The following is a 20,946-nucleotide window of genomic DNA, read 5'->3' as shown; positions in this document are numbered from 1 at the left end:
ATTCACAATAGCAAAAATGTGAAAAAAAACCAAATGTTTATTGACATATGAATGGATAAATAAAATTTGATATATATAATGGATGTTATTCAATCTTTAAAAAGAAAATCCTGCCATTTGTAACAACACAGGTGAAACTGGAGGACATTATGCGAAGTGAAATAAGCCAGAAACAGAAAGACAAATGCTGCATAATCTTGCTTGTGTGCGGATTCGAAAGTAGTCAAACTCATGGAAACAGAGAATAGAATGGGTATTTCCAGGGATCGGAGTAAGGGAGAAGTGAGGAGATGTTGGTAAAAGGTAGATAGTTCCAGTTATGCAAGATAAGTTCTGGAGGTCTAATGTACGGCAATGTGACTATAGTGAACAATACTCTATTGTGTAGTATTTGAATTGCTAAGAGGGAGGATCTTAGATGTTCTCACTATAAAAAATAAGAAAAAATGGCTGGGCACGGTGGCTCACGCCTGTAATCCCAGCACTTTGGGAGGCTGAGGCAGGCGGATCACAAGGTCAGGAGATCGAGACCATCCTGGCTAACACTGTGAAACTCCATCTCTACTAAAAATACAAAAAATAAAAATAAAAAATAAAAAAAAATTAGCCGGGTGTAGTGGCGGGCGCCTATAGTCCCAGCTACTCGGGAGGCTGAGGCAGGAGAATGGTGTGAACCCGGGAGGCGGAGCTTGCAGTGAGCCGAGATCATGCCACTGCACTCCAGCCTGGGTGACAGAGCGAGAATCTGTCTCAAAAAGAAAAAAAAAAGAAAAATTGTAACTATGTGAAGTGACGGATATGGTAATAACTTGACTGTGGTGATTACTTCACAGTATATACATATATGATAACATCATGTTGTGTACCTTAAGTATACCCAATTTAAAAAAATTAAGGTAGAATATAAATATATAATTTATCATCTTTACCATTTTAAAATGTACAGCTCAGTGGCAATAAATACTTTTTTATACTCAATTTTTATTTGTTGGTTGTACCTTACTAAAGCTGAAAAATATATTTGAATAAATGTTAAAGAAATGTAAGTATACACAAACAAGAAAATAAGTATGTAGAAATTGCAATCTTTCCTGAAAATAAGCCAAAAGAATAAAACTCTTATTTAAATTCTTTGAAAAAAAATTAGCAGATGGAACATTTTCTTACATTTGTACAAATGTACTCAAAAATTTTATTTTAAATCAATTTTAATGATTTATCTCCCATAAATTTCTTACATAGAAAGATTAATTTGTCCAAAGTCACATCTTATAATATGTTTTGAGAGAATTTTCTGGTTTTGGCAAAACGGGATCTGCGAATGTGACTGGGGCAGCCTCAGGAAAACATGGGAGGGGGAATTTCTTTTTAAAAGAGACCTCTGGCCACAGACACTAAGTATTTTTAGTAAAAAATGTGGTTAGGCACTGATGGAATTTTGTTTTTTTTTTTGAGACGGAGTCTTGCTCTGTTGCCCAGGCTGGAGTGTAGTGGCACAATCTTGGCTCACTGCAACCTCTGCCTCCCAGGTTCAAGCGATTCTCTTGCCTCAGCCTCCTGAATAGCTGGGACTATAGGCACGTGCCACCACGCCCTGCTATTTTTTTTTGTATTTTTAGTAGAGAAGGGTTTCTACTTTGCTCAGTAATTTGCAGTCATCTGTGAATTCTGTAACCTCAAACTTAAAAACTAGGGTGTGGTTATCTTTACTTATATAAAAGTGCAATTTTTTGTGGAATAACAGCATTGTTTTATTCTCTAATTATACTTTGCTTTATTTTACTTTGCAAAAGATTTTAAAATTCTCCCTCTTTTTTTTTGAAACAGAGTCTCGCTCTCTTGCCTAGGCTGGAGTACAGTGGCACAATCTCAGCTCCCTGCAATCTCCACCTCCTAGGCTCAAGCAATTCTCCTGCCTCAGCCTCCTGAGTAGCTGAAATTACAGGTGCACACCATGGCACCCGGCTAATTTTTACTTTTTTTGGTAGAGACAGGGTTTCACCATGTTGGCAAGGCTGGTCTCGAATTCTCCTGCCTTGGTCTCCCAAAGTGCTGGGATTACAGGCATGAGCCACTGTGCCTGGCCTGATTTAAAAATTCTAATGGGCGGGGCACGTTTGCTCAAGCCTGTAATCTCAGCACTTTGGGAGGCCGAGGCAGGTGGATCACGAGGTCAGGAGATTGAGACCGTCTTGGTCAACATGATGAAACCCTGTCTCTACTAAAAATACAAAAATTAGATGGGCATGGTGGCGCTTGCCTGTCATCCCAGCTGCTCGGGAGGCTGAGGTAGGAGAGTGGTTTGAACCAGGGAGTCGGAGGTTGCAATGAGCCGACATCGTGCGGCTGCACTGCAGCCTGGGCAACAGAGCAAGACAGCAAGACTCCGTCTCAGGAAAAAAACAAAACAAAACAAAACAAAAATTCTAATGAATACAGTTACTTGTAGTATTGATGTTTGGCATAGGTCATTCCAATCTTTTTATTATGTATTATGGTTTTTGTAGGTTAGTATATATTCTCCTGAATATTTATCTTTGTTTACTGTTCATAATTTTATTATGAAACCAATTTTGGATTTACATAGTGATTTACAGATAGATTTACATAGCAACTTATAGCTTTGAATGTATTTGTAGAAAAGAAAGAGTATTAAAAATAAATGTAGACATTCTACTCAGGAAACAAGGAAACTTTTTATCTTTCTTTAACCTTAGAATTTAGAAATGATAAAAAGATGAAACTAGGTTTGGACCTTTTTCAATAATTCTGACCACCATTCAGTATATTCACTCTATAAGAAAAGTAGAGGTTTGGGGTTGAATTTTGTTTTTTTTTTCCTAAAGATGTCTACCTCTGGTATCTTAGGGCCTGGCAATTGTTTTTGGTCATAGGTGGGCTCTGAATAAATGTCAGTTGAACAAATGTATAAAAACCAAACAAAGGAATGTTATTTCAACTGCCTTCAGAGTGTCACAACAAATACCAATGAAAAAGAAACAAAAATAAAGACTCAGTTAACTCCAGTGAACCCTTCAGTCCTCTAAAGGTACTTCCCTGTGTCCACCAAAACTGCTCTCTAACTGAACGCAAGCAAGCAAGGGGAAGCCAATGCTCTCAGGCCATGAACTAATGAGAAGCTTCATGCCTCCCCTGAGTCTTTCTTCATACCCAGGGCGAAGCTGGCCCACAGACTTCCGGACATGCTCTCTTCGTTTGGGTAGGGATGGGGATCCAAGTCCGCTATGTATTTCCTCCAGACCCACCTGTAAAACGTGGGTGAAATCTACCTGCCCTCTAGCTCACCACTTCCAGGTCAAGCCCACTCATGGACCACTTTAACAGTGACAGTTGGCTTGACTGGGGAAACTGAACAAAAAGGAGCTTTCTTTAGATTTTCTGATAATCTGCATTGCCATTGCTGCTCCTTTTTCAGCAGCATGGAGAGTTGGATTATGGAGGGTTGCCTGCTTATGATGCAGCTACATCCAGGATGCTGAGTGTCTTCTGATCATGATCAAGAGCAGAATGAAGAGATACAGGCGGAGGAGAGGATCATAGAGAGGCAGAAGTGGGAGACTGGTGGATAGGTCACTACGCACCACTGAGTGACTACCATCACTTCTCACAGATTAGATTATTGACAACCCAAGTATGGATTTGATTTCTCCAAGGCCAAAAGCTACTCCATTTTCTAGCCAGACCACAGACTTTGTTTTAAGCCAGGAACCGTTTTCCAGCAGTTAGTGCAATTAGGGAGGTTAGGAGGATGTAGACAAGAGCAGGGAGAAAATCTGGAGCCAGACAGTGGGAGAGACAGAAGGGAAATGAAAAACCCCGTGGGAGGCTGCGGCAAAGCGAGGCAGTGTGGCTTCTCTGACAGGGAAGTCAGCAGAGGGAGAGGTTTTTCTGTCTGTACAGCAAGGGAAGTCAGATGAGAGTGCAAGAGGGTGTGGAGAGGGGTACTGATATCTGAATTATGAGGGCTAGTGTCCTGCCAAGGAATCCTTCCTTTAACAGAGCTTCAATGCTGCTCCTGTTCCTCCTCTTTGAGGGTCTCTGCTGTCCTGGGGAAAATACAGCAGGTAAGAAGAGTGCAAGTGGAAAGTTACCTATGGTAGGGCACCAGAGGGCTGAGAGGAAGCTCTGGGGAGGTCCTGGGGGAAGGGATCAGTACTCTTCTAGCATGTTGGAGTATGCCTTTCAGGCTAGTTCCAGGCAGAGAATTCTTGCCCTCAGTCTCAGTTTTTGTCTCTGATTTTGGAGAAAGGAAGCAGGCCCCAGAGGAAAAGGGTATTGGAGTACATGCAAGCTGCCTAACTATCTCTCATCTCTGGGTTCCTTTTTTCCCTTTGGCATCACTTTTCCCATCCCTTTACATTCTCTCTACTTGTCATTTCCCTCTCTCTCAGCCCCCCAGGCTCTACAATCCTATCGTCTAGCAGCAGAGGAGCCCCTGTCCTTCCGCATGCTCCAAACTTCCTCCTTTGCCAACCACAGCTGGGCACACAGTGAGGGCTCAGGATGGCTGGGTGACCTGCAGACTCATGGCTGGGACACTGTCTTGGGCACCATCCGCTTTCTGAAGCCCTGGTCCCATGGAAACTTCAGCAAGCAGGAGCTGAAAAACTTACAGTCACTGTTCCAGTTATACTTCCACAGTTTTATCTGGATAGTACAAGCTTCTGCTGGTCAATTTCAGCTTGAATGTAAGTTCGTTGCTCTAAGCTGATAATTTGCCTGGGAAAACCAACTATTTTCCAAAGTGGAAGATAGTATATAGACTCTGACCATCATTTAACCTTACTAACCTTGTTCCCCACTCTCTGGCTCCCACTCCCTCCTCTGCTTCACCCTTCACCACCACCCACACTCCACCATATACACAAAAGGGCCTGCATGTACATATCTCAACATGAATATAGCTTCATGTCTGGCTCTTTGGAATGATTGTCTCCTCTGGATCTTCTGCCCCTCATTCCTGCCCTCAGACTCAGCCTTTCTCAACCCTCTTTCTGCCCTTCTTTATCCTTTGCCTGAGTGTTGACATGGACTGGCCTATACCTAACCACTTTCACGTGAATTATTTACGACCAATCTTCTGTCTTCCTGATAGCCTTCCCATCTACCACTTTCTCATTAGTTATTTCAAAGTATCTTTATTATCTTCAAATTTTCTTCCCACAAATTTTCTTCCCCTTTGCCAGTAAACTCTAGTCTCCATATGATTTCCCAGCAAAATTTTCTTCCCTTGAATCTCTTTACTCTCTAAATTGTTTGTTTTTCTTCCTTGTCATTCTTTCCGTATTGATCTCTCGTCCCTGTCCACTCTCAGATCCCTTCGAGATCCAGATATTAGCTGGCTGTAGAATGAATGCCCCACAAATCTTCTTAAACATGGCATATCAAGGATCAGATTTCCTGAGTTTCCAAGGAATTTCCTGGGAGCCATCTCCAGGAGCAGGGATCCGGGCCCAGAACGTCTGTAAAGTGCTCAATCGCTACCTAGATATTAAGGAAATACTGCAAAGCCTTCTTGGGCACACCTGCCCTCGATTTCTAGCGGGGCTCATGGAAGCAGGGGAGTCAGAACTGAAACGGAAAGGTGAGCCCAACTCTCTCTCTCTCTCCCCTCTTGTTCCTAGTACTATAACTCTCGTATTTGAATTTGCCTCTCATCATCATTTTGAAAGACATAGTGAGAGACTAGAGAATGAGATGTGTGGGTTCAGGACTGTTTCTTAGACAAGAGAAAGAAGTGATTATTAAATCACTCTTAGTATTATTACAAAGGCACCTGAGTTTCTGAGCTCTGGCCTGGGGTGCCCTTCAAAATTCCATTTTTTTTCTATCTTCTTCTTCCTAGTGAAGCCACAGGCCTGGCTGTCCCGTGGCCCCAGTCCTGGCGCTGGCCGTCTGCAGCTTGTGTGCCATGTCTCAGGATTCTACCCAAAGCCCATGTGGGTGATGTGGATGCGGGGTGAGCAGGAGCAGCGGGGCACTCAGCGAGGAGACGTCCTGCCTAATGCTGATGAGACATGGTATCTCCGAGCAACCCTGGATGTGGCAGCTGGGGAGGCAGCTGGCCTGGCCTGTCGGGTGAAACACAGCAGTCTAGAGGGCCATGATCTAATCATCCATTGGGGTGAGAAACAGCCGAGGCTCTGCTGGGAAATAATGAAAGTAGCCCTGGGGCTTTTGAGTGTGGGGGCTGAGGAAATGGGTAGGAATGCTAGGCACAAGAAGGGTAAAACTGGGACAATCAAAATAAAGAAGGATAGAGTACGACAGTAGTTAAATTTTAAGAAAATGGAAGTAGAGAGTTAGACATACTAACAGAAAAGGAGGAGGAACTAGTGATTTAGTGGGAGATCACAGACAAAGGATCAGGAGGAATTGAAATGAGGGCTCTGGAAAACACAGATGAAAACTCTAGGAAGGTCCCACCCTTGTGAAATGGGAAATCTCAGCTTGGTGGAATAGAGTATTTTAGGGTTGGTGTTCTTATTCTATCCCCAACCAGGTGGATATTCCATCTTTCTCATCCTGATCTGTTTGACTGTGATAGTTACCCTGGTCATATTGGTTGTAGTTGACTCACGATTAAAAAAACAGAGGTGAGTTTTTTCTTGTTCTTTGTTTCTTCAGCCTGTAATCAACTGATTCTTTTTTCCTCTATCTTCTTTTTTTTTCTCTGCCTTTCCCCTTTATTTCCTTTCTTTGAGATTAATATCTTCCTCTTTTCTCACAGTTCAAATAAGAATGTTCTTTCTCCCCACACACCCAGCCCTGTCTTTCTCATGGGAGCCAACACCCAGGAAACCAAGAATTCAAGACATCAGTTCTGCTTGGCACAAGTATCGTGGTTCAAAAACAGAGTATTGAAGAAGTGGAAGACACGCCTAAACCAACTCTGGTGACATTTGCTTTACCTTATACATAAAATCCTTGTCTGCATCTTCTTAAACACCGTCCATGTCCCATAAGGGAAGCATGCTTTTATTTAAACAGTTTGTACTAGTAAAGATACTGACCCTTTAGGAATACTTTTTTCCCCATCTTCCAGAGATTTTTTTTCCTGCTTTGGCTACATATCCACCATTGTTGATTTTTCAAACTATAATCCAGATACTTCTTTTTCATGGATTCCCAGGATCACCCAATTGAGAGCTCTTCTGTACTCCCCAAATTGAACTGATCTTCACAAGCACATTCATCTCTTCCTACGCTGAACAGTAGTTACTTAGGTTTTTGCTCTTTTTTTTTTTTAAATCTCAGTTGCTTGAAAGTAGGATTTAGGTATTTGTGTCTGTATTCATGACCAAAAATCTTATCTGAATTCAGGACCAGCTTCATAAGCATGTGACCTGTGCAGACACATGGAATCGTATGCTCTGCAGGAACCCATGCTAGATTTAATGCTCTGCTGTTGTCATCTTGGAATCCTTAGTCATTTTCAAACAAGAGATATTGTATTTTCATTTTTCACTGACCCCACAAATTAAATAACTCATTCAGTCTGAATGTAATATTTCTCAATAAATGCTGACTGAAATAAATTTGTTGTCAGATCAAGTGATGTTGTTTTACTCCATTCCCTCTCTGATATCTCTGCATCATTTGACTGTGTTCTTACTAAAACTCTTCCTCTCTCGTCTCTCACCAGAGGTGAAGGAGGCAGATGAATGCCTAAGACTCCACAGTGATTGGAATGTTAATGAATCTTCAGGGATATTTAGGAAAATAATAACATAAGGGCTATCTCCTGTCAAAGTGAGGACAGGTTTGAACTGGCATTCCTACTTCCCTGAGCCATGTGTATCTATGTGTGTCTCCGTGGATGTGCATATTCATGGGAGAAATTCATATTTTGAGCAATTAGAAAGAGGACATAGGGTTTGAGCCAGAGCTAAGGCAATGAAGCAAAAGAGTGATTGGATGCCAGTTAAGTTATATTCTTGTTTTTATTTATTAGTGTGGCTTATCATTATTATTATTTACAGTTTGTTTTTCTTTAATTTTTATATGGATTCTTACATTCACATAATTTACTTCATTTGAGATACATTTGGTTGAGCCCACTGGAGAGCAGGAATCTGGTAGAAGTGCAGTGTTTATATACATGTCCAGTCAACCCCTCCCTTGGATGGAATAATTGAGCAGGTTGTTATATTTCATGTCTTTTCTTTTCTTTTTTTTTTTTTTTTGAGACAGAGTCTCGCCCTGTTGGCCAGGCTGGAGTGCAGTGGCACGGTGTCGGCTCACTGCAAGCTCTGCCTCCCGGGTTCACGCCATTCTCCTGCCTCAGCCTCCCAAGTAGCTGGAACTACAGGCACCCGCCACCACGCCCGGCTATTTTTTTTTTTTTTACTTTTATTAGAGACGGGGTTTCGCCATGTTAGCCAGGATGGTCTCGATCTGCTGACCTCGTGATCTGCCCACCTTGGCCTCCCAAAGTGCTGGGATTACAAGCGTGAGCCACCGCGCCCAGCCGGTTGTGCAGATTTCTTAGTGGAAGTTATAAACTTCATGCTGGGCATTTTCAAGTAATCAGCAAGGGTCCCATGATCACACATCTGGGCTGCACTCTTACTCATGAACAAGGTATGGAGGCCAGCATTTTCACTGTTGAGAGTCCATCACCTTCCATACGGCACATCCAATCAGTCTATCTAGAGTCAGGCCACTAGAGTCAGGAGAGGAAGGTAGAATCTTAAAGGGTTGTTTGGAGCAACAAATGATGAAAGGTTAGGGTTCTATCATGTGGTATAACTCTACAGGGGAGGACCTCTATTAAAATGAAGAGGTTCAAGTAGGAATCTTTCCGTTTTTGGCACAAGGTGTGGGTGAGGCCCAAGCTATACCTCCGGAGACAATAGATCTGGGCTGCCTGCACATATACATCCTTCTTCCCCATAAATTGACATAGAAGGGTTAAAAAAAGAGCCAGAGGACAAATAATCATGTTGCAAGAAATATCAGCTCAACAGGACTTGAGGAAGTTTAAATATCAGTCCATAATAGTGTCAGAAAAGCTCTAGGTCTTCCCTGTAGTGTGGTAAACCTTTGGGCTGGGTATTTTCATTACAACTCCTGGATGATGGTGTACTTAGGAGCAAAATATGTTGCTAAATTGCCCCCAAGACAGCATGTTACCTAATACTATTAACCACTTCATTCTGGCTGAAACTCTGGGACACGGGACTTATTCTAGAAGACCAGGGTAGTTTTTTTCAATAGCTAAGTATACCAATTTCCATTCCCACCAGGTATAAAACAAAGAAGGTAATCTGCTTTGCTGATAGTACACATCTGGAGCTTTCTGCATTCTGTTGTAAATACAAATACAGTAGGAATGAAAGTAGGTAGTTTTGGATAAAAAGATGGAGGAGGTATTCTTGATGATTGCTAAATTTCTCTAGAAATAGCATTCATTGTTTGAGGGAGAATGCAGTGGGACTGGTGGAATCAGAATATGCTGGGGCCAAAGCTCAGAAGAGTGCAGTAGCCACATGCCCTGGATAAACCGTGACTTAACCTGTCTGCTATCTTCTATCTAATGAATGAGATAAGCTGAGGATATGGGAGACTTGATAAGTGGAGCAACATAAACTGAAACAGGGGTCCAGGCCTCCAGGCATATCACCTGCAAACGAAGAAAGATGCAGCACCTGCTCTGGAGCTTGTGTTCAGATGAGTAGGTATAGTTAAGGGCACATGACTCCTTCTTCAGGTTACGCGTAGAAGGTACCTATAGATTTTTGAAACTTAGACTTTACTCTTAAGGAGTTAGAACTAGTTCATAATCTTTCCTCGTTAACCATTTTCTCATTCTCACTTCCTTATGTAAATGGTTCCATTATCTTACTAGTTTCTCAAGATTCAAACTTTCTTCTGTTTGCTTCATTATTCTTCCTGAATAGCAAGTTACCAAAGCCTTCTTTATAAGTTTTTTTATGATCCATTCCCTCTTCCTTGATCCTGACCCAGGTGTGAACACCACTGCCAAAGATGTAATGCAAATTACTAATCCCATTATCAACAATTCAATAATGATCACATATTGAGCATGAACTCTTATTACAGCAAATAAGAGAAGTATTTGTTTTATAGTAAAAGCTGATTGAACAATAAAAATCATTTGAATGGGATCTGCTGTAGACCAGGCACTCTTCTCCATACTTTATACATATTAACTCATGTAATCTTCTTATCAATCCTGAGCATATAATATTATTCCCATTTTATATATGAGGAGACAGAAGTTACATAATTAGTGAGTATGTAGGTAATTTTGCTCCAAAATTCTTGCTTTAACTACTACACTACACTTTCGCTAAATAACTATTGGAAGCTTGTTATGTGATAAATGCTATTATGGTAACGAAATGCATTAAAGACACAAGAATAAATTACCCTGTCTTCACAGAACTTACATTGGTAGTGGAGGGGCTGGAAAGAGAGACAATAAGTAAACAAAGATATTATATTAAGGTGATGACATATTAAGATTCATAACTGAATCAGGGGAAAGGAATCAGAGAGAAATTATTTATTATTTCAAAATTTGTGGACAGAATGGGCCACTCTGAGAATGTGGCCTTTGAGAAGGGAACTAAAGCAAGAACAAACACAAGTCATGCAGTATCTGGGGTAAGAACATTTCAGGCAAAGGAACCATGAAGAAAAGCAGCATTGTAATGGCTGTTTTCTAAAACTTGTGAGAATTCCAGTGTAGATGGATTGGAGTAAGCGATAGAGAACATAGGAAATGAGGCCAGTGAGTTGGAGTCAGATCACAAAGGGGCCTTATAGGCTATTGTACAGTGATTAAAAGCCATTGCAGGGTTTTAAATAAATGTATAACAGATGTTAGGTAAAAGGAGATGAGTTCCAAGAAGCAGAGAGTAGAATAGTGGTTGTCAGGGCCTAAGGGGAGGAGTCAATGGAGAGATTGTGGTCAATGGGCACAAAGTATGTAAGATAAATAAGTTCTGGAGATCTACTATACAGCACAGTACCTATGGCTAACAATGCTCTATTGCATTCTTAACATTTGCTAAGAGAGATCTTGTGTTAAGTGTTCTTACAATATACACAAAACATTACTATTACTAATAAAGGGGGCGTGAAGAGACTTAGAGCTTTGATAGTGGTGATGTTATTATGGGCATATACTTACCTTTATACTCACTGAGTTATATACATTAAACATTAACAGATTTTTACATGTCAATTCTACCTTAATACTGTGGTTAACAAAAGGAGATAAGTTCTTAAACACAAGTGTCACCTGGGTTTGCCATCTGCGACTACAAAATGGGACATGATTATATCTACATTCAAATTACAGTGATCCCAATCTGCTTATCTTCACAAGTGCAAACTTATCCCCACTAAAAGTATGCCTCACCTGTGCTTACAACCCAGTCTTTCAGCATCAGTTACCAAGTAACACCTGCTTTGTTTATTCCTCTCCAGTTCATGCTTCGCTTTGCCAGCTGTCTGCTGTTCTCAGGGTTGCTTGGAACAGCTTCATAAATGCTGGTGCCCATGGCAAGAAGATGATATTGATTCCAAGGGTAGCTACCACCTATTTCTCCAAAGCTTCTGCCCAGTCCTCAGATGGCTTTATGTAGGGATGCTCCATACAGAGACATGGGGTATGGGCTATGCTTCCTTTCTTTGACTCATTTGATACCCATTTCCGGAAGTTGCTTGGCTTGTGTTGTCTTCTTATAGCCTCTATGTACAATAACATCAGATTCTGACTCTCATCCAACTCTTGGGTTTCAGTGAAGAATCTCTTAGCAACTTTTCCTTCAGTTTTGGTTGACTGGCCAAATCAGCTAGTTGAGTCATAGCAGTAATTACACAGGTTGCAAAGGATTAACATAAACTCAATTTGTTAAAATACCTAAAAAATATTCTCAATTTCTGTCACTCTTAATGTAAGTGCCTTGCTTACCACTATATATCATATGTATGCACTCCAGTGCCCAGGTTATACATTTAAAGAAAAGAGAAATTCCATCAAGGGAGGTAGTGGGTTCTATTTCTTGTGTCAAGAAAAAATTTAGATTACCAACATTCTTCAAATAAAGAACAGTCATTCTAAAATACGAAATAAAAATATTGAGTTTCCAAGCAAATTTGTTTGAATGTTATAGTATGTTTAATTTTTATCATTTTAATAAATAGTAGTGTTTTATATATATATATACACACCATTCTATTGATTATGGGTAATTCATATGCATATTTGTTTGCATAAGCAGGCAAGACTAAAGAGAGGAAATAATAAGCACAGTAATCATAAAAATGTATATATTGAAATGAATACAGGGAGATTCTTTACCAGCAATAATTATCTATAAAATCATCAAGTGAAAAAGGAGTCCTACAATTAATCATAGATGGTCATTGTTGAACAGAACCCTATGCACCAGTTACCATTGTTGGAGGAGGACTCCAACTACATGGAGAGTAGCAAAGATCATCACCATGCCAACCACCAGGAATAGAAGTCCAAACACTTCTGCCCAATGCATCTTGATATCAGAGTTTCCAAGAAAAACACAACACAGTCAGGTCCTGGATAGGATGACACTTTACTTACATAGAGAAGAGATAGAGCAAAATCACTTTCAATAGTGTGTGTCAGTCCCCCTTGGTCTGTGGGTCCCTCCTGGCAGCCCACACAGTTGGCCTGTATACATCTCTCTTGTGCTGCAGCAGAAGGACCCTTTCCTTTTCCCCTTGGAGCCTGAAATATTGAAAGCAGGGAGTGTGCTACAAAATGGGCAATTTATGCACACACTGAAGCAAAATGGAGGAGCACACATTGAGTCTAAAATAGGGAAAGATTTTCCCACATAAGAAAATAGCCCTGGAAAAAGCTTTGTCTCCTGGTAAGAAAATGTTCCAGGCCTAAGGCCCATTCTTATGTGGCCAAGTCATGGAGTTGAAAGACCACATGCATAAGACCACCTTTCCTTTCAGCCCATCCCGACTCTTGTCTGGCCACTGAAACAGCAGATAAAACATATCAAATCGCCCACCTTGATGTGGAGGTGTAGTTGGGTCCCATGGGACCCCTGAACAACTTGTGCAGATGCAGTTTGCTCAAAGAGCCTCTTTTATTTTGAAAGAGCACTTTACCAGAGTCGACAGGGGAACCAAAAGCAGGAGAACGGTTCTCATCAGAAATCCCAAGTGCTTGGATTAAGGTAAACAAAGAGCTAAAAAATGAGTCTGGGTGGACTGTGGATACATAGCTGACAAGGACCTCACTGAGTGTGGATATTCAGCTTGGTTTCTACCCTCCCTGAATTATTGATATACACATAGCAAGCAGTGTTGGCCATAACACAACTAACACCCTGTTCTGCCAGCAGATAACTGAAGGCTATTCAGTTATCCATCACCCCCTTGGCTAGTGAATTTAGTGACTCTTTTTCTTAGATGGCTCAGGCAGCAGTGTTAACTAACTCCACCACCATCAATGGCAAAGTGTGTATTGTTTTTCCAGGATATGTATGCCTATGTTGGATTTGAGGACACAGACAGTAGAATAGAGCCAGTTGTCAGTTTGTCCACCTGGCAGGGTGTCTCAGGCAACCCTGTGATGTTTCAGAAATGTGGATACTTCCAATTTAGCGTCATTTTGAAAAAACATGTGAGATCCTCACATTCCCAAGCAGCATGCCCATGTGAGGGTGACAGGCACTCCGAAGTCTAGTATGCCCCACAGAGGAACATATAATCCAGGGGAGCACATGTAACACTGGTCAGGGAGCAGTTGTGTTAAGAGTCTGTAGTCCAACTGTACAAAGCTTTGTTTGATTTAACCATGAGTTAGGTGGCAGGGTAAAGTTGTCCAATGTATGGACCTTCCCATACTATCTGTGATGTTTAATTTGCCTTTGATTTTTTTTTAACCTCTGATTTTATGTCTGTGGAAGAGGTAAGCTTCATGCATGGAGTATTGGGTGCCCTGCATATTTGAACTGCACTGAGGGTGTCACTCTTTGACTGGAACCTCTGATGACCATTAGAAATCCTATCAGGCTGGTGATGGGCCACACATGGACTATTAGAGGAAATTCAGAGGAAACGTTCTGAATGTGTGGGTGGCAGATGCAACAACCCTTCAAATCTCCACCTGCTGCTACTGCTGGGCTGATCTTCACCAATGTGTTGTCAATCCAGGCACTCCAACTACATTATTATACCCATAACACACTGGGTATTTTTAAGGAACAAAAGGGAGAGAGATTAGTATCCCTACTGACTACCTGCTTCTGGTACTTCCAGTGGCTGGAGGCATTCCTGTCTGTTAGTTAGGGTGCTAGAAGTCCAAGTATTGCAACCCAGGCTGTCTGTCCCAGTCCTGAGGCTACTACCTCTGTGGGTACTCATTGTCCTTATTACTTGACCCAGATCTTTTGGACTTGAATATCCAGTCCAGAAAGGAAGGTCACACCCTGCACAAACTTGACGTGTTAGTTAATGTCACCCATGAGAATGGAAAAATTGGATTTCCCAGTGCCTCTAGAGTGATCTTAGCACCCTGACACTCCTGGGTTCCATTGCCCACCCCAGTACAATCCCATAAAAAGGAGGACTCCAGGAGTAAGTATTGCCTTCAGATTAGAGTCAGAAAGGTGGTATTTGGGGTACAATGGCAACCTGAACTGCAAACCATCTCTAAGACTTGCGATCTAAGCGGAAAGAAAAAGGAAAAAAAAATGGTTGGGAATACTGAGTTTGAGATTTTGAAGTCCCAGCCTGATATGGCTTGGCTGCGTCCCCACACAAATCTCATCTTGAATTGTAGCTCCCCTAATCCCCACATGCTGTGGGAGGGACCTGGTGGGAGGTAATTGGATCACGGGGGCAGGTCTTTCCCATGCTGTTCTCATGATAGTGAATAAGTCTCATGAGATCTGATGGATTTATAAAGAGGAGTTCCCCTGCACAAGTCCTCTCTTGCCTGCCATGATGTAAGAAGTCTTTTTGCTCTTCCTTCATCTTCCACCATGATTATGAGGCCTCCTCAGCCACATGGAACTGTGAATCCATTAAACCTCTTTTTCTTTACAAATTACCCAGTCTTGAGTATGTCTTTATCAGCAGCATGAAAACAGACTAATACACAGTCTAATCAAATGGCTGCCTGATCTACCATGACATCCACCATATCAAACACAAAGCTCAGTGTTTCCCAACATGCATTGCAGTATCCTCTTCCCCCTGCAGTCGAGTGCAGTGTTTAGTGTCCACGCTGTCCTAGCCAGATGTGGGTACCACCCCTCTAGCAAGCCTTATTTGTTCTCCTGTTTTTAATTGTTACAGTCTATTTTTAATTGTTTCATTGTTTGATGAATTGTCCTATTTTTAATTGTTTCATTGTTTGATGGTTCAATTGACTTGCAAGTAAGAGTGCACATAATAAGCCCATTGCATTTTATGAGAGTGCATCCACTGTTGTTTTGCTTGGGCAGTGAAAGATGTTCCTTGGTCAGAGTAAAGCCTCATATATTATCTATAAACATGACACAGTTTTTTTCAAAGGGGGCTATAGTGATTCTAGCATCCACATTTTGGGCTGTAATAGTAATACCATAGCCTGAATAGGTGTCAATAGTGGCAAGGCACCACGAGTGCTTGTGGCTAGGGGCCATGGGTTTGATGTGGTCAATTTGTCAAATTCAGGCAGGTCCTAGTCTTTGGTTAATTTGTCCTTATTTTTCTCTTTGGATGATGTGGGTCCATTAGCAAGAGCCACCATATTATACAGTGTCCTTAATCTTTGCATTTTCTAGGATCATCTCTTGGATCTTATCCAATTTTTATATCTAAGATGAATGTCCATTTTAAGTCCATAGGGGTAGTAGGCTGCCTATTGGCCACAAGTTTCATCAGCAGGAGAGTTAATTTATATTTTGTTTTAAAAGAACATTTGTTATATGAGTAGCATATTTTTTTCCTCACAGGCAGCAAGACGCGGCCATAGTTCTTGTCCACACACAGGCAATCCTTTAATAGTTCAGTCATTTAGTTGACCTTCTCCTGGTCAGGTAGCTAGGCAGTTCTCCGCCTGGGATTCAAGAGCCTATGGAGCATCCTTCGAAATATAGCTGGAGGTAGCTAAGTCCCTGCAGCTCTTGAATTATGTGCATCTGAAAAGTTAGCACCATAGGATGCTGCCAAGATTTATCACTTGTGCACTTTGAAGGAGCGGTCTGAGCCATACCTGGACCCACTTGAGTCACAGCTGGATTGCCAAGGAACTTTGCTGTGGAGTGCAGAGAGCTTTGAAATCTTTCTGTCCCCAAGGTCCTGGGATTCTGGACATGTGATGGTTGGAGCAGCCCTGAAGATCTCAGAAATACCTTTGGGATCATTCTTCCATTGTCTTAATATTGCCAGGCTTCTGCCCATTCATACTAGTCTTCTTATTAGAAGGTTTCTTGGCCACATCCTTGGTGTCCTCTCCTGAACTTTTTTTTAATTTTTTACAACATAGCCAGGTTGAGAATTTTCCCAGTCTTCAATGTCTGCTTCTCTTTTGATTATACATTCTATCTTTTTTCCCTTTCTTTTCACATTTTACTGTAAGCAGCCAAGAGTAGCCCGACTACATCCCAACACCTTGCTTAGAGATTTATTCCACCAAATATCTTTTTTCATTGTTTGTAAGTTCTGCCTTCCACAGAACACTAGGGCATAAATAGAATTTAGCGAAGTTCTTTGCCATTTTATAACAGGACTTTTTTTTTTCTTCAGGTTCCAATAATATTTTCCTAATTTTGGTCTGAGATCTTATCAGAATAGCCTTTACCGTAAATATTTCTGCCAATATTCTTCTGATCACAATCACTTAGGTAATCTCTAAGAAGAGACAAAGGCTTTCTCTACATCTTTCCTCTTCTTCTGAGCCTCCACGGGAATCACCCTTAATAACCTGTTCACAGCAATATAGGCGTTTTCTTGCATTAACATCCAAACTCTTCCAGTTTCTACTTACTACTCAATTCCAAAACTGCTTCCACAATTTTATGTATTTATTACAGCAGCACTCCACTTCTCAGTATCAATTTCTGTCTCAGTATGTTCAATTTACTGTAACAAAATACCTTAGAGTAGGTGATTTATAAACAACAGAAATTTATTGCTCACAGTTCTGAAGGCTGGGAAGTCCAAGATCAAGGCACCAGCAGATTTAGTGTCTGATGAGGGCATGTTTTTTCCTTCAAAGATTGTGCCTTTTGCTATGTTTTCACATGGTAGAAGAAAGAGATAAGCTCCCTCAGGCCTCAATGAGTCTGTAACAGGGAAAGGTAATCCCACACAAGACGATAAGCCTGGTACAGGCTGTGTGGGTTGTTTGTCTCTTGGTAAGGAAGTGTTCCAGGCCCAGTGACCATTGTTCTATAGCCTATTGTGGATCAAAAGATCAACTGTATAAGACTGCCTTTCCCAAAACAAGAACATGTAATAAACAAATACAAAGTAAAGTCAATGGTATGTTCTAATATTTAAATTAGCCAAGTGTAAAAAGCAGAACTAACTTTGCAACTTAAATCTTCATATCCAAGTAATGCTATTCAAAGTATGGTCCAAGGAATAGAGTCAGACTAAGAAACATTTGTTACTCATTGTTGAAAAAATAAGTATAGAAGAGTAAATGTTTAGAAACTTTTATGGAAATTCAACAAAGTCATTTTACATCTGTTAATTTAATAGTAAGAAAGAAAGGTCTTGTATGTCCTGTTTCATTTCATTTTTAAAATAATAAGTTTCATTGTGTTTTACAAAGTCTACAATAAATCTGGGAGAAAACACTGGTCTTTCACCTTAGGTAGGTTGAGAAGCATAGACGTAGAATGTGAGAAGGAGGACATGGCCAGGTGTAAATAGTATATGGGTAGAAGGTACAGGCCTTTGTGTGTCATGCTACAGTATTTGGATGTGATCTCATAGGAAGGGAAAAAAACATGTGTTTATAAACTATTTTTAAGAATTTCTTAGAAAAATTGATCTTGAGAATGTGTCCAAGTTTATTAACATGTTATCAAGGAAATCAGCAAAGTGATAAAAAAAATTTTTAAGAAGTGCAAGTTTCAGAGATATTATAAATTTGGAGCGGTGATAAATTTAAAAAATAATACTTAAAAATAATAGTGATTATAATTTTATTTGAAAGGTTCATAAAGGCGTAATAGCCAAGTACTTTATTTACACAGAGAGTCTGTAGCAAAATTATCTGAGATGCCAGATGTGCAGCCATAAAGTCAGAAGAAAAAAATAAAAAGAAGCAAATGAGAGATACAGTGTAACTAAAATTGAAATCACATGCTTTTACTCTCAAAACTAGCATAAGACCATAAAAATGTATTAAACAGAGATCTGAAAAAAACAATTTCTGATTTCAAAGATGCCATTGCCAGGGGATTTCTTCTACCCTGAGCTACAAACAAAGATGCTGATGACACAGTTCACTCATGTCTTATTTTGGGACTATTTTACTTTTTTTTTTTTTGACACATGGAAGAGTTTTTGAAAGAGTAGCTATGATGTTTGCATCTTGGAAACATAACTGAGTCTGCCACGTAGAGGTTGATTTGAAGGGTGTCAACAAAGAGACGTCTGGGCTGGGTGTTGTGGCTCATGCCCATAATTCCAGCACTTAGGGAGGTAGCTAAAAAGATAGCTTGAGCCCAGGCATTCCAGACCTGATGGGGCAACATGGTGAGACTATTCTCCACAAAAAGGAAAAAAGGACAAAAAACAGATTTCTGTAGTAATCAGGGTGCAAATTAAGAAAGGATTGAACTAAAAATAAGTGGTAAATCTTGCTATACAATTTAACCTAAACTAGAAGTTAAACAATACATTATGGAAAAAAATGCCAACCTGTATTAAAATCAAGAAGAATTATTCTCTATGAGCTCTACATTAATTCATTCTTGAAACATGACCAAAATAATATAAAGAGTTACAAAACGGTCTCAGCAGTCACTGTGATGGAATTAGGGAAAGGCTCTCAGCCTGTACTTGGGCCCTTACTACATCTTGCATCAGGACCATCTTTATGGGAATAGCACTACCATGGAAAAAGTTTGTCTTATGGGGCCCCAAGTTAAGATGTCTGAGAGTATTAATAAAAGAAACAGAAAGTTAAAGATTATTGGGATTTTGCTCTTGTCAAATAAATAAAGAGGCAAATAGAAAGTTGGTAATTATTAAAAGTAATTTTCCAGTTTTTCAGTTTAAGTATTGTCTATGATAAAGATGATGGTCCCTATTTTAAAGAGAGGTACGGTTTCATCAAAAAAGCTGATAATATTTAATAAATAGGCTGTTCAAATATATATGTCATGGGAAAATAGAAAAAGAACTGAAGTATGTTTTTAAATTTTCAGATAGAAATTAAGGGAATACAAGATGTCAGAAAAGAACTGGTTACTGTAATTAGCATTACTGTAAATTTCTACGTTTGTCAAGAATATGAGAAAATTTTAGTTTTTTCCCTAAAAAAGAGGCTATTGAAATATTCCAGTTCAATATGGCTAACTTAAGACATCTTTGGAAAGAAGAAGAAAAATTATAAATTGATAATCATACATTAAAGAGAACATCTAGAGGAGAACACTAGAGTCCAGCAGAGAATTGATGGGAAAGATCTGAGGTACAGAAGGAGAAGAAAGTCCCTGAGTAGCCAGCTTCACTGAGTTGGGCCAGGAACCCAAAGGGGCTTGGTATAGTACATGCTTTTCAGAGCCCAAGAGCTCCCTGTCTAGAGCTTTGAGAAGTGATCTTGACCTTAGCAGCAGCAAAATCTCTGTCCCTAGCATTGCAAGGGAAGAACAAAATCCCCTCTCACTGGCAGAGTGACCTCTGTGCTTGGCTTCATGAACAGAGAATGAAGCCCTTCTGCCCCTCCACACATCCTCTCTTTCTGTTACCAGAGACTGGAGCAAATGAGCCAGTAGGCTACATGTCTGGGGGAATGAGTCACAGCTATGACTCCACTAGCAGCACGGGCTCCACAGCTGGGATTTTCCCCTCTTCATGGTGCTGTAGTGCTGCTGCTACAGGGAGCAAGAGAGATTGAAAGCGGTGTATCTCGGGGTGTTGGGGACTACCCCATACCACAGACACCGCCAACACTAGCCCACATTATTTGGGACCTAAAGAGTCATTCCACTACTGCTACTGCCATGGCCCTTACCATGCTGGCTGCCCAGAAACCTGAGAACCTGCTCACCTACCTGGCTCACTGCTACCACTATAGTCATCCAAGCAAGCCACTTGGGGGCTCAAGAATCAGCCCACTGGTAACCGCCAACACAGGTGCCAGGGTACACCACCCTGGGGCACAAAGATAGGCATGCACAGCCCACTGCTGCTACTACTGAAGCCTGAAGACTGACCCTCCTGGCTTCCTAGTCCCCAGCACAACTTCACCACAACCTCCACTAATAACTAAAACTCAACCCTGATAGGAAACCACAGATACCCCTATCATTGTTTAGAGCCAAAGATATGCAAAGACTATACTACTGCATACATACAGAGTCAAATCCAAAGTACCCAGACAAATTGATAGATATGTCTTCAGGAAAAATTTGTCTCTACAAAAGTAAATTCAAAAAATAAAAGGAAGCAACCGTTACATCAGATGTACAGATATCAATGTAAGGACTCAATAAACATGAAAAAGCAAGAAAATACGACAACTTCAAGGGAATGCAATCATTCTCTAGCAATAGGTATTAATAAAAACATCTCAAAAATCTCAGACAAATAATTTAAAACACTGATTTTAAAGAGGCTCACTGAGATAGAAGAAAATTCTGAAAAATAATACTTAGAAGTCAAAAAATAGTTTATCGATGAGAAATTTGCCAAACACATAGATATTTTTAAAAAGAACCA

The 20,946-nt window shown here is 40.5% G+C and overlaps 1 protein-coding gene across 15 annotated transcripts; it reads left to right on the top strand.

Moving 5' to 3' along the window:
* The first annotated feature begins 3,105 nt into the window (after positions 1-3,105).
* CD1E (CD1e molecule) lies at positions 3,106-7,575 on the top strand. Of its 15 annotated transcripts, XM_030824155.1 has the most exons (8): positions 3,410-3,565; positions 3,985-4,085; positions 4,413-4,709; positions 5,336-5,605; positions 5,867-6,145; positions 6,524-6,617; positions 6,752-6,916; positions 7,345-7,575. In XM_030824155.1, exons 2-8 carry the CDS (start codon positions 4,028-4,030, stop codon positions 7,364-7,366), a joined length of 1,185 nt encoding a protein of 394 aa, XP_030680015.1. In that variant the 5' UTR covers positions 3,410-3,565; positions 3,985-4,027; the 3' UTR covers positions 7,367-7,575. The 15 variants fall into 15 exon arrangements, with proteins under 15 accessions (XP_003258702.2, XP_003258704.1, XP_003258701.2 ...); XM_003258654.4 differs by having other exon boundaries at positions 3,106-4,085; positions 5,867-5,980; positions 6,788-7,575; XM_003258656.4 differs by having other exon boundaries at positions 3,106-4,085; positions 5,867-6,041; positions 6,752-7,575.
* Positions 7,576-20,946: the final 13,371 nt, after the last annotated feature.

This window comes from Nomascus leucogenys, chromosome 12 (assembly GCF_006542625.1).
Source record: "Nomascus leucogenys isolate Asia chromosome 12, Asia_NLE_v1, whole genome shotgun sequence".
Taxonomy (NCBI): Eukaryota; Metazoa; Chordata; class Mammalia; order Primates; family Hylobatidae; genus Nomascus; species Nomascus leucogenys.
The sequence above is the reverse complement of the archived record's forward strand: the minus strand, read 5'-3'. Positions and strand labels throughout refer to the sequence as shown.

Coding starts and splice junctions, on each gene's coding strand:
- CD1E (XM_003258652.4), top strand. CDS start 3,980: ATGAGGGCTAGTGTCCTGCCAAGGAATCCTTCCTTTAACAGAGCTTCA. Junction 4,086..4,412: donor TCCTGGGGAAAATACAGCAG/GTAAGAAGAGTG, acceptor CCTCTCTCTCAG/CCCCCCAGGCTCTACAATCC. Junction 6,146..6,523: donor TGATCTAATCATCCATTGGG/GTGAGAAACAGC, acceptor ATCCCCAACCAG/GTGGATATTCCATCTTTCTC.